This window comes from Dermacentor albipictus, chromosome 2 (assembly GCF_038994185.2).
Source record: "Dermacentor albipictus isolate Rhodes 1998 colony chromosome 2, USDA_Dalb.pri_finalv2, whole genome shotgun sequence".
NCBI lineage: Eukaryota > Metazoa > Arthropoda > Arachnida > Ixodida > Ixodidae > Dermacentor > Dermacentor albipictus.
The window spans coordinates 156,605,410-156,620,318 of NC_091822.1; the positions used below are offsets into that span (position 1 = coordinate 156,605,410).

The 14,909-nt window shown below is 43.5% G+C and overlaps 1 protein-coding gene across 4 annotated transcripts in view; it reads right to left on the reverse strand.

Moving 5' to 3' along the window:
- The window catches only part of LOC139056168 (aminopeptidase NAALADL1-like), a 33,533-nt gene that overhangs the window by 18,319 nt on the left and 305 nt on the right, over positions 1 to 14,909 (reverse strand). Inside the window, exons 1-11 of one of the 4 annotated variants that reach the window (XM_070534137.1) lie at positions 14,727 to 14,861; positions 13,486 to 13,644; positions 9,397 to 9,595; positions 8,425 to 8,615; positions 7,054 to 7,194; positions 5,341 to 5,467; positions 3,251 to 3,373; positions 2,926 to 3,103; positions 1,523 to 1,622; positions 1,342 to 1,434; positions 236 to 321 (exon numbers count right to left, since the gene is read on the reverse strand). In XM_070534137.1, the coding sequence (XP_070390238.1) occupies positions 236 to 321; positions 1,342 to 1,434; positions 1,523 to 1,622; positions 2,926 to 3,103; positions 3,251 to 3,373; positions 5,341 to 5,467; positions 7,054 to 7,194; positions 8,425 to 8,615; positions 9,397 to 9,595; positions 13,486 to 13,517 (1,270 nt within the window). In that variant the 5' untranslated portion in view covers positions 13,518 to 13,644; positions 14,727 to 14,861. Of the gene's footprint in view, positions 1 to 235; positions 322 to 1,341; positions 1,435 to 1,522; positions 1,623 to 2,925; positions 3,104 to 3,250; positions 3,374 to 5,340; positions 5,468 to 7,053; positions 7,195 to 8,424; positions 8,616 to 9,396; positions 9,596 to 13,485; positions 13,645 to 14,726; positions 14,866 to 14,909 lie in introns of those variants that run through there. The other 3 variants (XM_070534136.1, XM_070534139.1, XM_070534138.1) reach the window with 3 other exon arrangements.

Consider the following 14,909-nt stretch of genomic DNA (forward strand, 5'->3'; position numbering starts at 1 on the left):
TGATTTGTGCTGCATTCACAACGTGAACAAACACAAGAGTACGAGAACGAAAATAATGGTAGTTTCAACCGACTAACCTAACAATAAAGCTTTGTTTTGACAAGGACCCTGTGCAGGCCGTGAAACAAGCAAAGCCCGAACAAGAAAGAGAGCAGACAGATAAAGGTAAGCACAAACTACAAGAGCGCTTCCAGAATGATCAAGAATGCATCATGATGAAAGTGAGAATGCCCACCTGGCTCGAAGTTTCCCATCATGACACCAATGACATTGTGGATGTTGGAGCGCTGCAAGATGTTGTGCACCGCCAGCTCCACCTGACTGCAGGTGCAAAAAATGAAGCGACAGGCTGAAGGTGCTTGGCAGCTTATGAGCATCATCGCATCATCTCAACATCTCGCAGCATCATTGCAACATCCCACGATGATGCCAAGCAGACGTCAATGTGTAATGATGACGCCTGATTATCACGCTTAGGGCTTGTACTTCGAATTATTAAGCTCTGCAGCACTACCTAAAACGGTGTTTAGTGCTCTCCAAGATGCAAAGATGCCCCTTTAACCAACGACAACGGAAATGTTGTAACACTGGAAACGGCATGAACATTGTATAGGACCACAGAATTATAGTACACACACCATTAGTGCTGTTTGAGGGAGTGGCAATCCTTTGATTCAAAAGCAGATAGAAATGCCAGTGAAGTGTGACCTCAGAAATTTCTGGCACAAAAGTACGGCATCCACGTAATAAACACAGTTCGTCATGGGCAATATGAATGGTAATCTAACATTCTAAATTGAGTCAAAGTTTATCTCTGGAGCATACCTGGCCACCAGTGAAATATAAAATTCGTAAAGATCGCGTGGACATAGAGGATGGGAGGGGGGGGGAGGTGGCAACAGGTATTTTACTGGAATGTATATGCACTGTATTAACGATGATATGCCTTTAGATGGAGCACACAAGAATAGCAGAGCAAACTTCAAACAGCAGATATTGAAAAGCAACACATACATTTTTGAACACAGTGACAGTGAATGGAGAGAGAAGTGATAAGAGAAAGGCAGAGAGGTTAACCATGCCAAGCTTGGTATGTTTACCCTGCACAGGGGAAAGGGCAAAAGAAGAGGAAGCAGAAGGGATGAAAAGTCCATAGCATGGACGCACGCATACACTCCAGCATTCATTGTTCAGTTAGTGACAACCAGTCACATAGGGCGATGGGATGTTAACAAACACAGCGATGCTTTTGTGGCTGTCTACACGGCAGATGCAACTACCCAGGCAAAACCACCTAGGCAGCACATAGCTTTCCACTATCATCTGCAAAACGGAACTCACACGTCGTCTCCAGTGCTGTAGCCAGGGCCCAAGTTGTACGTTATGTTCAACCTTCCCTGCCATTCCACTGGGGCCATGCTGCCAGACATGTTGCTGCAAGGCACAGTGCAAGGTTAGGTGAGCCAGTAGTCAGGGAAACGTACAGACTTCAAACTGGAGCGCTATGAAAGCTTCAAATTACTTGAGCAACTGGCGAGCATCGTTATAGCTGACTGGCTGCACAGGAATTGAGGGAAGGCCTAGAGACTTGCGGTCACTCCTTGGAGGCATGTAGACATCGTCTAAAGGAGAATAAAACAACAAATGCCAGAAAAGTAAGGTAAAGGGAGGTATACTCATGATAGATGGGTGAATGGTGAGCTTACGGCCACTCACAGTGCTCCAAAATTCGCACACAATCGCGGGAAAGCTTTAATGACTATACTTCTTGCATAAAGGTTTGCACCCACACTATCCAGTAACATCTTAGTGCGGCAAAATAAATATAAAATCTGGGCTGAACCTTCTCTGTGTCCTCATGTCTTTGACAACTAGCCTAGGTGAGCCATCATGGCTGCCAAATGTTCATGTCCTTGTGGCTTTAAAAGAATACTGATGCAAAACATTCATCATCCATTGTTTAATCAAATAACTATTCCACTGCCAGACAAATGGTAATTTGTCTAATTCTTCAATGAAACCAGTTCAAAATTATCACTAATTCTAGTGTGATTTCATGGTGCTGAGAATCATCACGATGATTCCATGCTGGCAATCACGAAGTTGTGCTAACCACTGCTCCACCAGCAGGCACGGTTCAGTATTTCAGGCACTATCACGCTGCTCATAAAAGTGCAAATTAGGCTTCCTTCATTGCCCTAAAATTAGTCACTTGACAGGGTGCGAAGTTGGGCGAGTTGGGTGTTCTCGCAATGTTTACCGATGCCAGTGCAGTTGATACGTACACTTCTTTTTCCTTTTGTAAACACATTCTTAAGTGAAATAGGAATTGAACCATCACACATGCATTAGAATGAGTGCTAACTTGCAGCCACATATACATGCAGATCTCAAATTTTAATTACAAGGCAGTGCCACAGCCCTCCCCAGGTGTTCTGCTGCAGCGGCTTCAAAACCGAAAGCACACGATGTGAAACTTCAGGTGCACTAAGGGATGGTCTATCAGTTTTACATGAGATAACAGAGCAAAAGAGGTGCTTTTGAGAGCAAAAGTGGCCCACACACAGGTTACACCGTGAGTGAAACATTGCAGAACTGAACATTATGCTACTGTCAGGTGGAGGACAATTTTTTCCCTTTCACGAACGTTCTTCCTTGAGGATCTCTACAGAACTAATCTGTCACATTCAGCATCCCTGTGCTTCTAGTTGTCACTTCATTCACCCTCGCTCTGCGATTTGCTAGTCTCCTGGTTAGATCAGATGGTAGAGCGGCTGCCCTGAAAAGATGCTCATTCCTGGTTCAGTCTCCGAACCACAGCAAAGTTTTCTTCAATTGCCAAGCTTTATTTTTAGGAAACCCCCACAGATTTTCTTCCTCGCTTTGTGCTACTATACAATTTTTCCTGGTAATTGTAACACTAACCTGTAGCAGGAAGGTAAGGGGTTCCGGGGTCGCCAGGGTAGCTCTTGAGGTTCCCGCGCTCCACCCCGTCCCCTTGCAGTCGCATTCCTCCCGAGGGACTGGCCCGGTCAGCGGGGCTGTCAAAGGGGTCGCTGTAGAGCAGGACACCTGCCACACCATTCTCCTCGGCCAATTTCACCTAGGCGAATTGAACGACTACAGATATAGGGCTAGGTTTATCTATGAGGAGAACAGTTATCAGTATAAATTACATTTAAAAAAATGTGCTGAATAAACATGTTGGTTAAACATGGCCAAGCTACAGCACACCAGTCCTTGTACTGACCTTGTAACCACGATGTATTTTTCCATATCTGATGATGGCGATGGTATTGTTGAGGTTGATGTTCTTGCTCCTGAGGAGCGCAAAGTCGGCTTCTGTTCCATAGTGGGCATACACAGGCTTGCCCTGAATATGAAAGAAGTGCAATACATGTGTCAGCTATACCATCAACTCGTGACCATCTCAAAGCTTATCTGAGCAAGTAAAGAAAGCATGATTTCATGAAAATGAGTTTTTCGAAACCAGGTTGGTGGAAATTTATGGGGGAGCTATTGGCTACAAGCCAGCCATGTAAAAGAATTAGTGACTCCTCACAACAATAAAAATAAAAAGAGAAAATAATAATATTAATAAAAAAAGAAAAAATCCAGGAGGTGGTTAGTTTTCATCAAATTCTTCCGTGACCCTCACATAACGCACTTTCCTTCACCTGTGGGACATAGGAATGACTACTGTGCACTCACATGCAATGTCGCTGAGCTCATAAATTCAAGGGTTACTTGTTCACATGAGGGTATCAAAGCAGCGTGTTCTGACAGTGCCGATTTCTGATGGGCACTATTTTCAATGCTGAGGACGAGCTATGAAAGGTGGCATCCTGAACAGGTTTCTCGCTTCCCTATCTAGTTCTTGTTTCTCTCTCGATTCTGTGCTCTTGGCAGTCATGGACCTGTCATCTTTGTTTTTCTAAAATTCTAACTATGACAGCACTCATTTTAAAACAGTTTAGAATCCTCTATTTAACATGCATGTCACTTGCTTCAACCATCTGTTACCCCCTCCTTTTTACACTATCTTGGGCCCCTCAGTCACTTGGTCAGCCACACCTGTGGATCTCAAATTTCAGCTATCCAGCAGCCTCGTCCTACTAGCACCATTCTGAATCTGTCTGCAACTTTTTGGGGCTTACTAGTTTGTTCACATAATGAATGTGACGACGACTTGTCAAACAGACCAGTAAAACAAACTGCCTTGCCCATAATTTGGACTACTTCAAGATGACAATTTGAGCGCCGAGAACTTGAGAAAGCAGTTAAGAGTCACCACTCTCGTCATGACAGGTAACAGAGAGAAAATGAAATCCGATGTTTGATGGCAACTCATCTGGCTGAAAAGACACGCACTGAACGAAAATGTGGAAAGAAGTCCTGATCGTGAAAGCTACGGACTAGTAAATTAAAGGACGTTGCAGCTGGAACCTTGCTCACCATGAAGCCATAGTGTGCTGACCCTCAGTGGTCATGTGTTGGGCCCCACTCGACGCGGGAATGTAGCCGTTCTGGTCAGATATCAAGTAGCACGTGGCATGTGTGCTTGCATTCGTCAGTTATGCGGGTCAGTAATGCTAGCTTTCGAGACCTTTTTCAAGTAATATGAACGCTTTTCAATGTTTCCAGATGATCAATACCTCCAGATGAGGACAGCACTTCTTTCTTTCTTTTCTTGCTTCATGCTTGGAGGGATATTTGCGCAATTTGTGGCATTAAGCGCCGAAACGACGGCGGGCGTTTTCTGCACGTGCATCTTATGGACAAAATTTATGTGAGTTCTGTGAATAAGAAAATTATCTTAGTGCTGTGGATGAGTACATTTCGACTTCAGGTGGTCAGCAAATGTACTTGGATGAGAGCATTTTAGCAAACAACGACTATGAGGACCCTACAGACTTGCAGTGCAAATCATGGCCTCCACCCTGGAGAGTGCTTCTATCACTACCTCACAGTGCTCAAGTACTGTTGAGAGCCACAGGAATAAATAATCTTTAATAAACCCCTTAACATGTGTTTGTTCACTTAAGTGCTTTTTCTGCATGGCATATAAATGCTCAATATGGCTCCTGACTAGAACGACCACAAACTGGGCAATTGCACATGACCGCAAAGGTTTAACTACTCTTCAGTATACAGTGCAAGCAGTCTGCATGCATTGTCAGAGATGTCTGTTATTTCCTTCCAATGCTTGCGTCATTGTTTTATTGAGAACGAGGCTCCCCAAGGGGGATTGAAATGTCGCTATATCTACTACATCTCTCGCTTACTGCTTCTTCTTGTATCTATCGTGTAATAAACCCTAGTAAGCTAGTCATTCTTTACCTTGACAATTCCTGCAGGTGAATAGGCTGAAAATGGCTTCACTGTCATGGCTGCCTCGGCACCCGTTTCAGAAGTGTTGAACAGCACGTTGGTGCCGCGCATTATTCGCACCTCATTTGGGTGTTCCCTGAGTGCATAAAAGGAACAAAAGTTGAACACTGTAAAATGCACTCCACACTTGCGCATCAAATGCATCATCTGCACTTGTTACTCATTTTACGACACTCAGATATACATTGCCCTTTGATCACAGGTTACAACTTACAACGTAAAGACTTGTCAACAACTATCAATGCTACAGTGCAAGTTCCAATTGGGAGACAATTTGCGTCTTACAGATGTCCACTCCCTTGGATTTACCACAATTAAATATTCCATGTCAGTACCTTGCATTCACAGAAAACTCTTACTAGGGATAATGCATAACACAGTATATAAATATGTGACTGATTGGCACCTTAATTAAAAAGTTAGGCATCAAACTTTCAGCTTTCGCTTCTTACACTCGGAATGACACGAAATGGCAGTGCAAGCCATGGAGGACTTGCCGAATTCTCAGTGCACACAGATCCATTAAATATGTATAGATATATCTTTCCTTTAATCAAGGGTTTAAATTATGGTTTCCCAAGAATGGGTGGCTGTTATGATCACACAAGCCTCTGGTCACCACGTCTGGTACTGATTACAGACCTTGCATTTCTCAATGATTTCTCAGCTAGGTGTGCACTGTCATGTCTAAATGACATTGCAGTCAATGATCTTGTGCACCTCATAGGATTCCTGTAACTGTCCCCCAATATCACACAGCACGAGGTTTACCAGCACTACAAACTCAAACCGCAATGTAAGGAAACCCTGCCAGTTAATCACTTAACCATTACATGTCATTAGGTTTCATGTCATGATCCATACACAGTGGTTGCATGTTCAATATCCTAAATAAAAAAAATGTCATTAACATTTTGTTACCGATACCAGTTTAAATTGTGATCCCATAGATAGCTAATGCTATGGGGAAAAGAACAGTAAACAAGGCCAGCTGGTGCAAGATCACCTTAAAATATGCCCTTACTCGTGAACATCGCAAAGGTTTACAGCGCATGCAACACAAAGAAACGTCATAAACTGCTTATTGATATACTGATGTCATGACAGGCATCATGAGAAAATGAGGAATAAACCTTTTTACCTTTGGGTTGTTGCATGCAAAGATGGAACGAAAATATAAATATTACAAGATTAACTACATTGCAAGTGCCAAATGATGCAAGTAAGGCACTTGTACAAATCCATAATTCGGAGTTTACCTGCTTTGTATTATTGCTATATTTGCATGTTTTAGTCCTGCCCTGTCCTATAGCACCAGGAAACAATAGTGCTGAAAAAGAAGAGCTGAGATTTGCACTTCGCACTACGAGTGTCATCCCCCCTCCACCCCACCCCCACATGGTGACTGCTAACGGACCGCTTGTGCTGCCTGCAAGCTTACTTGTCCGGAAAAGACAGCAGAGGCTTGAAGAGAGTTTACCTGCTTCGTATTATTGCTATATTTGCATGTTTTAGTCCTGCCCTGTCCTATAGCACCAGGAAACAATAGTGTTGAAAAAGAAGAGCTGAGATTTGCACTTCGCACTACGAGTGTCATCCCCCCTCCACCCCACCCCCACATGATGACAGCTAACAGACCGCTTGTGCTGCCCGCAAGCTTACTTGTCCGGAAAAGACAGCAGAGGCTTGAAGACCTCGGTGCGTGTATTGTCCACACCGTAAAGCTTCCAGGCCTGCTCAATCCGCATGGCCAGCTGCTGTCCCCTCTCGGTTCCAGCCATGTGGTAGTCCACGTTCATCACCCTGAATGATATAGCGGGCGGTGAGACACGCATGAAAACATCGACATGATGGCAGTTGGAGGTCATTTTAGGCAACTCGTACGTGCTGTCACAGCTAAACCACCACACGAATAAAAAATAATTGAGACCCCCACATAAGCAAAGCAACTTGTGCATCAATAGTTGGAGGACGAGTGCCTTAAAACAGGTGTTACTGCCAGAAACATGACTGGTGCGTGTATATGCCATAAAGGGGCCCTGAAACACTTTTATACCTAATAATAGAATGACATCACTATTAAATTACGTCGCCTTGCAAATATCCTGGTGCAAACATTTTTCGAATTCTTTATGCACAAGCGAAGTTAGACCTAGTTATAGGACCGATGAGTGGCTTTCTTTCTCCTATAATTTCCGCTAGCACGCTGTAAGCTACATGGGGGGAAATGGCAAGGGGATGCAAGGGAGCAATGCCCCACTGGCCCTGGCCAAAGATTGAATGTCTTGGTGGCGAGACGACTCGTGGAGGCACCCCATTTGCGGCCACCGTACCTACAACTACGCCTTTCATATTAGAGGCCACGTGCAGCAGACGCAGCTATGTGCAACTGTCGTGCGTAGGTTGGCAGTGCAAAGATGGAATTGTTCTTCTGTCATTTTGAGACTGCAGACATATATATTCTTCATTTATTTAACTCAAATGAGCAGTAATTATATTACTGAGAAAGTTCTCGCAAACACGAAATCAACCAACAGCTGTGGTTGGTCCAGCTGTTCGTGATGCTGCTGCACGACGATGCTGCGAAAATGACAGCAAGCGATTTTTCACTGTGTCTGACATGAGGCTATAAATTCCCCGCTACATGCCATGCAATAATATTTAGCTCACAGGTGCCTCGTTAACAGATCGGCCACAATTTCTTACTCTGTTCAAAAAGTGTTTCAGGGACCCTCTAGGCATTTACTGGTCTCACATATGCAAATGCAACATGTGCCCTAAAGCAATAAATTTAAGGACAACTGGCGAAATTTTGTTAATAAGCCATTAAGTACTGATTTTCAGTGCAATGATTTCTGCCCCGTTTAATAACCAAACCGACACAGTAAAGTTCTGATGACATTTGTTAATGGCTGTTCTTTAGAAATTTGTTAAGTTAAAGAAAAACAACCATAATTTTATGCATTAAAGGGGAAAGGAAAAGAAGGATGCCTGCAACACTTATAGCTTAAGCACTGTAGTCATAGGACTGACCGCAACCAGCTGTCGAGGTTTTTCTTGTCAACGCCGGTAAGCAGCTGCTCTGCAAAGCGTTCCTTGAAGGAGTAGATGCCCCCTGGCATGGGGCAGGATGACTGCGCTGCCTGACCAAGATCACGCATGCTCTTGCGCGCCACGTAGCCACACATGAGCCCCACCAGGAAGATGACTCCCACTATCAGCACCTGCACGGGAAACCACCGACAATGACAATTTACAGGTCTCGGACAGCAGCAAAGGGACTGCACAGATCTGCTATCACGGCTAGTTCCGTCTCGTCACCTCACTCAATTAATACATGCTGAAAGTAATTGGAAATGACGCTAACGAAAATGGCAAGAGTCAAAGAGCCACCCTGATGCCTCCACTGCTTCCCGTATGAATATGTGCGGGTAACACTGCGTGGTTAAATACAAAACATCAACGTCAAGAAAGAGAAGATTGTGATAGTTGTACTACCACGTCATTTCCCTTTTAAAGCAATAACTAGCATGCTTGCCCACATATTTGAAGCCTGCGCGACCAAGAATTACTTCAGTGATTTTTACATTATGCTTAGCAAAATGTCCAATAGTAAATGAGGACACTATGGAAATGAGAAGAGCCAACCATTATATATTATAAAGAATTCACAGAGTTTCTTCTTGGCTACTTCTACTGCTTTCTGGTGTCCTGTCAAATGATCTCGCTATTTTCCTAGCAACAGCTAATGGCTGGCAAGTCCAAGTGCACCTGGATAAACACAGTGAAGCAGGCTTGAGTTGTCTCTTGCAATCCATTCAGGTGCACCCAAGACCAGGCTCAGGCCACATTCTTGACTGATCTCTTTGATCATGTGATATAGCCTAATACTTCAGCCATTCTGCTTGCTGGCTTTACCAATCAACATTCACTCAGCGTGATAGCCCTGTAAGTGACTGGTCCAGAACATGGCCTTGGCTTTGCACATGACAACTGTAAACTCACGCGAAGCACTCGTCCCTTAGTTCCGGAGAACCAGCCGGGGCTGGTGGCCACCTGGACGTGTGGTGCCTCGGGCGACAGGTCCATGTCCACGTTGTCGGTGTCTGCGTCCCACTTGGTGTATGTCTTCTTGCCCCTGATGTAGTCTGCCATTGTGGCAACGCCCCCGTCTGCCTCGTCACCGCTGCTTCCGCCTGAATCCCTGCAGTCGACGAGACAGGGATACCCCGCACACGGGAGATCACAGCTTAGTTCAAAGCATGGGCCCTTTTTTGCACTCTAGGGCAGAGTTGGCAAAAAAAAAAATGCCAGATTAATGGAAGTTGATTGTAACAGTTTATTTTGAATCGATCAGTACACGTGTCAGTGACCTTCTCACCCTCGGCCAGTGGAATGGCTCTAAAGCCATTTTAGAGACGGATGGTCGCTTACTCTAGGTAATCACATTAATACTATCAGCTTGCACATCCAGAGTCAAAGCAAAGGTTTGAAGGTGAAGCTTTAGCTTGGGGCCAACTGCCATTTCCCTATTCAAGTACTACTTGAAGAATTGCTGAACCGATGTGGATTGAATTCATTGCATTAAAAAAAATAATTATAGTGACTGCTGAGAGTAATCTCTCATTAGGCCCTGATTTATTCCTTTTTTTTTCTTTCTACTGTCATAAAATAGACGCACCCAGTTTACAGCTGCCTAACTCCCAAGTCAGACCTAGCAACTTTGTACACTGCATGGTTATGTAAAGTGAACAAATGTAATAAGTTAGGTTAGTGTTGATGTGAAGCATTTGCTTTGTTTCCACGTGTTCTGGAACACACAAAAAATTTCTCCCTCTGTCTTTGTTTAGTTGTACTGCACATTAATGTGAAGCTTTCTTAAGCGAAACCTCCTGGACTTTCCTGACCGTGGCTGCTGCTGCCTTGTCAATTAGGTGTGTGCCTTGCAGCATGTGAATCTGAGACCGCATTTGCACAGGACCACGTTTGGACAAGAGCATGTGTGCAAGCACCACTTTCTATTAGGCCATTATTAAGGCAGGTATGGAACAGCAAACATAATAGCCAGCCTTACCCCTGTATTTCTCTCAGCATACACATGTACTTATAATTTTCCCCTCAACAAACATCACTTTTGTCCTCATAGCATCACTGTGTCGACGTCTTACAATACGCATTTGCGTGAACAGCTATTGGCGTTTTGGTTTAGCTTGTGAAAGCAGTGTAGCACATAGACATAAACATTATATCACATTGATGTTGTCACTGCGATGGTGCATAAACATAAGCAATGCACAATACCACATGTTGCATACCTGACAATAAAGACAACTGTATGCATCGCATTTAGTTTTATAGCATTTAAGCACTTGCTTCTCGAGAGCTTCAATTCACAGACACCCCAACATGTGCGTCGGATCTGCACAATCGTTTAAAATGATAAGTCAAAACCAACTAGCCCACCAATGTGTGCTAGCAAAGGTCATAAACTTGGTGCTTTATTGCTAACTTTTTCCGATTTCAAGCAATGTTTGTGAAAAAATAAACTGAAGGTCTAAACCAAAAATCCACTCCGATAGTTCACTAGAACTTAGTTTTTCTGATTTAAGTGCACCTAATGTCACTAAAACTGCTTCTGCTGCTGAAAAATGTAGCACCCTTCCATTCCACGTCTTTGAATAGAAAGGGTGATGATGATTGAAGTTTATTGGCGCAAGGGCATCTGAGGCCAAAGAGTGCCAGGACATGTGAAATAGAAATTGAATAGAAAGGGTGCGTGGTAACGCATTTCCTTAAGATTTCGCTGAACATGAGGCATGCAAAAAGTAAATCGTGCATGTGCTCAACATAAAACAAGAACTCTCTCCTAACAAATACTTGGAGAAGTTGTACTCTATATGAGTGAAAGTATGAATCCTGCTCATGCGCACACCTCGAATTATGTTAGCAGCTCAGGCAATGTATTTTTAATACATTGCTGTTTAAAGGGCCCCTCACCAGGTCTGGGCTTTGCAAACAGATAAGCACGGCACGTAGGTCTTGGCCTTCATGGCTCGAAAACAGCTGGAATTTCAAACAGAAGCGCACACTTCCTTTCTCTCGAGGAAGCCCCACTTCCAGCGAGAAGGTCAAGGTCACACACACAAATGCCTCTAAGACGCACTGCCTGCTCTGTCGCCGGTTATGGCACATGATATCAGTAAATCTTCCAATGCATAACACACATTACTGCTACTGGAACTGTGCCTCACAATAAAAAAGGAGAAGAAAAAAAGAAGGAGGTGGGGCGCATCACGTAAATGTCACGAGCCCCGTGATGGAAAAGCGTGTCGACGTTGGAAGTGGAGCTCACCTCCTGGCAGCATGGCAATGCTACATTTCCATTTCTACCGTCTTCCATAATAATAAACTTATTTGAAAAATTGTAGCGGTAAAATGCTCCCTAGACCGTGCCCTACAACCTCCAGTGTATAACCAAAACTTCCAAAGGGGCCCGTTGAGGGACCATTCAAACCTTTTGTTTGTGGCATTTTTGACTGGTCATTCCCGAGCGCTCTGGTATTCCTACTAAGGACATGCAAGAGAGCTTTGAAGCTGTATTACAAAAACAAGAACGTAAAACAGAGTTACTTGGGTTTGGTTATTGCAATATGAGCCCACAAAAGTTTGTAATGAAGCTTAGTTGCTGTCTTACACGATTTTTGAAGCACCGAAGAAGTGGTCTGAAGCAACCAGCCGGGAAACAGCAGCAGTTACATTAGGTCAAGCAGGTTTAAAGACACGAATACAATACAGATAGACTTACTCTTGCTCATACGTGAGCTCCATATCATTTGATTAGAAAGCTTTGGCTATGCTTCATTAGCGTGAAAATTCCCCTAATTACTACAGTTTAAAGGTAAATATATTCATCTGGCAGAACGGAGCAGATATAAGGCAACTGTCCTGTTTATATATCACTTGTCCCATCATCTGCGCTGTTCGTCACATAGAATAAGAAGTAACTACCGTATTTATTTGAATATAGATCAACTTCTTTTTTAATTGTTAATCAAAATGAGCTATCGACATACATTTGTGATCAAAAATCTCGACTTATATTCGTGATAAGTACCGAGCTAACGGAGTACCTTCATCAAGCCTACAAGATCTGTTAGTTGAGATTATCCGGACTGGCTTGAAGAAATGCTGCAAATCCACTGCATACCCACTACATATCCAATGCACTCGATGGCACCAAGAACATTGTTTGGGGTGCCAGGTACGCCCACGAAGCACTCAAAGAGGACGACTTCTCTGGCAGTTCTGATGATGCACCTTGTGGCAACGCCTAGTGAGATTTGTAGTAGCTGAGCTTACGGCAAATAAACGTGCATCATGTTCAAAGCTTTTGTTTTTCTAAATAGCTATCGGTCAATAACCTATATTCAAATTATTATTTATTTCTTGGCGATTTCAATATATAGGGGACGTTGACCTGCATTGATGTTAGACATATTTTAAAGTAAATATGGTAGCTTTTAACTTAGAACTTATGCAAAAGGCAGGGGATAACTGTATTACTGCATGGCTCATATACAGGAACACGACATGGCTAAAGCTCTCTCTAAAAAAGAGTGGTACAGTGTTACACATTGCCCAGCATGCATGCTAAGGAGTCAAACGTGTATGAAAACTCAAACAGGTTTAAACAACACCTTGTCAATATTATAGGAACCCATAAAGCTAGGTTTTGTCAGATGACCATGCAGGTACAAGTACATTACTAATGGTTTAGCTGATCGGTGGCTATTAATTGCAGTATTAATACTACCTACAAGCATGTCTGTTTTTATTAACTATCTTTTCACTGCTCAGCAACAGTTTTATGTTGTTGAGTTGTATCAGCGTAATTGGCATCGTCACTTTACTTGTATAGAGCACAGAATGACAAAATTAGAAAAATTTCGTCATGCACAACTTGTGTTAAGAGTCTGGGTGTGTCAGAAGGTGACAATATTGGATGTAAAATACTTGTAAAGTTGACTACAGGCCACATTCTACGAGACAAACAAACACAAAAGAAACAAAAATAACTTAAACAAAATGACTTACATGTGGTACCTCAGTGCTTCGTTCCTACTCATTTTTGTGGTGGGGGGTTCAATGCAATGGGGTGGTAGTGGGTGTGGAGATTGTGCCTGTTGTAGTTACCTCTGTGTTACTTTTCTGCAGCAGGGGTGAACGGCCTGTTTCACAGTCTGCCTAGCACACCTACAACGACAACAAGGAACCAAAGAGATGATTCCAATCGACCAGCTTAAGGCGAACAGAAAAATACCTGGACATGCGGGGGCGGCGGCCGCACTAAAAATCCAAGCACAGAGCTTTCGACGTGCGCTCACGTCGTAAAGCTGGCTTTCCTGCCCAGCTTTGGAACCCGAAGGGCGTGCCTACCTCTCACTTGAGTTTGGGCGGGCCGTGCAATGACAGACACTGAGCGATTGCGATCAACATTTACGCTGTAAGATAATATAGCGTCGACGATGGTCAAATATATGCTGCGATCAGTTTGTAGAGGTTCACGCAATAAACTGAAGCGCGTACGTAAAGACGTATTTTAACGAATACACGATCGAAGGAATTAACAACAGCAATTAAGCTGTATATATAGGTGTGAACGTCTCATAGGTCTTATGTCACTATTGAACGTATCATCAAAAGAAGAAAAGAACGCTCTACTTCATGCGAAAAATTAATAAAACATGCCTATGCACGACACAGGCAAGAAACGTGCATATAAACGTATATACATGCAAGCAAGCATAATTAATTAACACACCGTTAAGAGCAAATATTAGGCACCAAAAGAAGATAATTAAAAAGCTTACACTAATACATGATTAATAATTTATAAGGTGTACTAGAAAAGTAAGAAGAGAATGAAACTAACGGTTCATATGAGATACGATTCTATGATCATGCATGCGCTGCAGCAGCTAGCAGCGAAACGAAGTTCCGTCAAAACCACGTCGCTGACATTTATCCTCGTCGACTTCATAATCGTCCGCGCAAAACTCGTTCCATTAACCCAGTCGACAGGTTGGCCGGTAATTACGTCGCGGCGTGGTCTCGCGGACGTATATTCCTGTGCACCTATGCATAATATTCCCCCGAGGCGAAACCGGCGTTATAAGCGTTTAGACTTTCTGCACGTCAGGCTCTCCGCTCAAGGGTATGAAGCTTCCTTTCTTTAGCTCCGAAATCTATATTCATATCGCTAGAGTGGTTCGTAAGTTACAAAAAAGTCGAATGAATCGATCGGAAATTTACAAACAAAACGTAAACATATTCACCCCGGCAACGAGCACAGCTATAGCGCACAACCATGCAATGCGCCGTATTTCTCGCATAATTGAATATCAGGCCTGAGATTTCTTCGGGTCGTTTGATGTGTATAAAAGCACGCTCGTCATGCACGAAGGAGCTAGATTCGTGCAACCAGCAAAGAGGAACGTGAGAAGGGCGCGTGAAACACG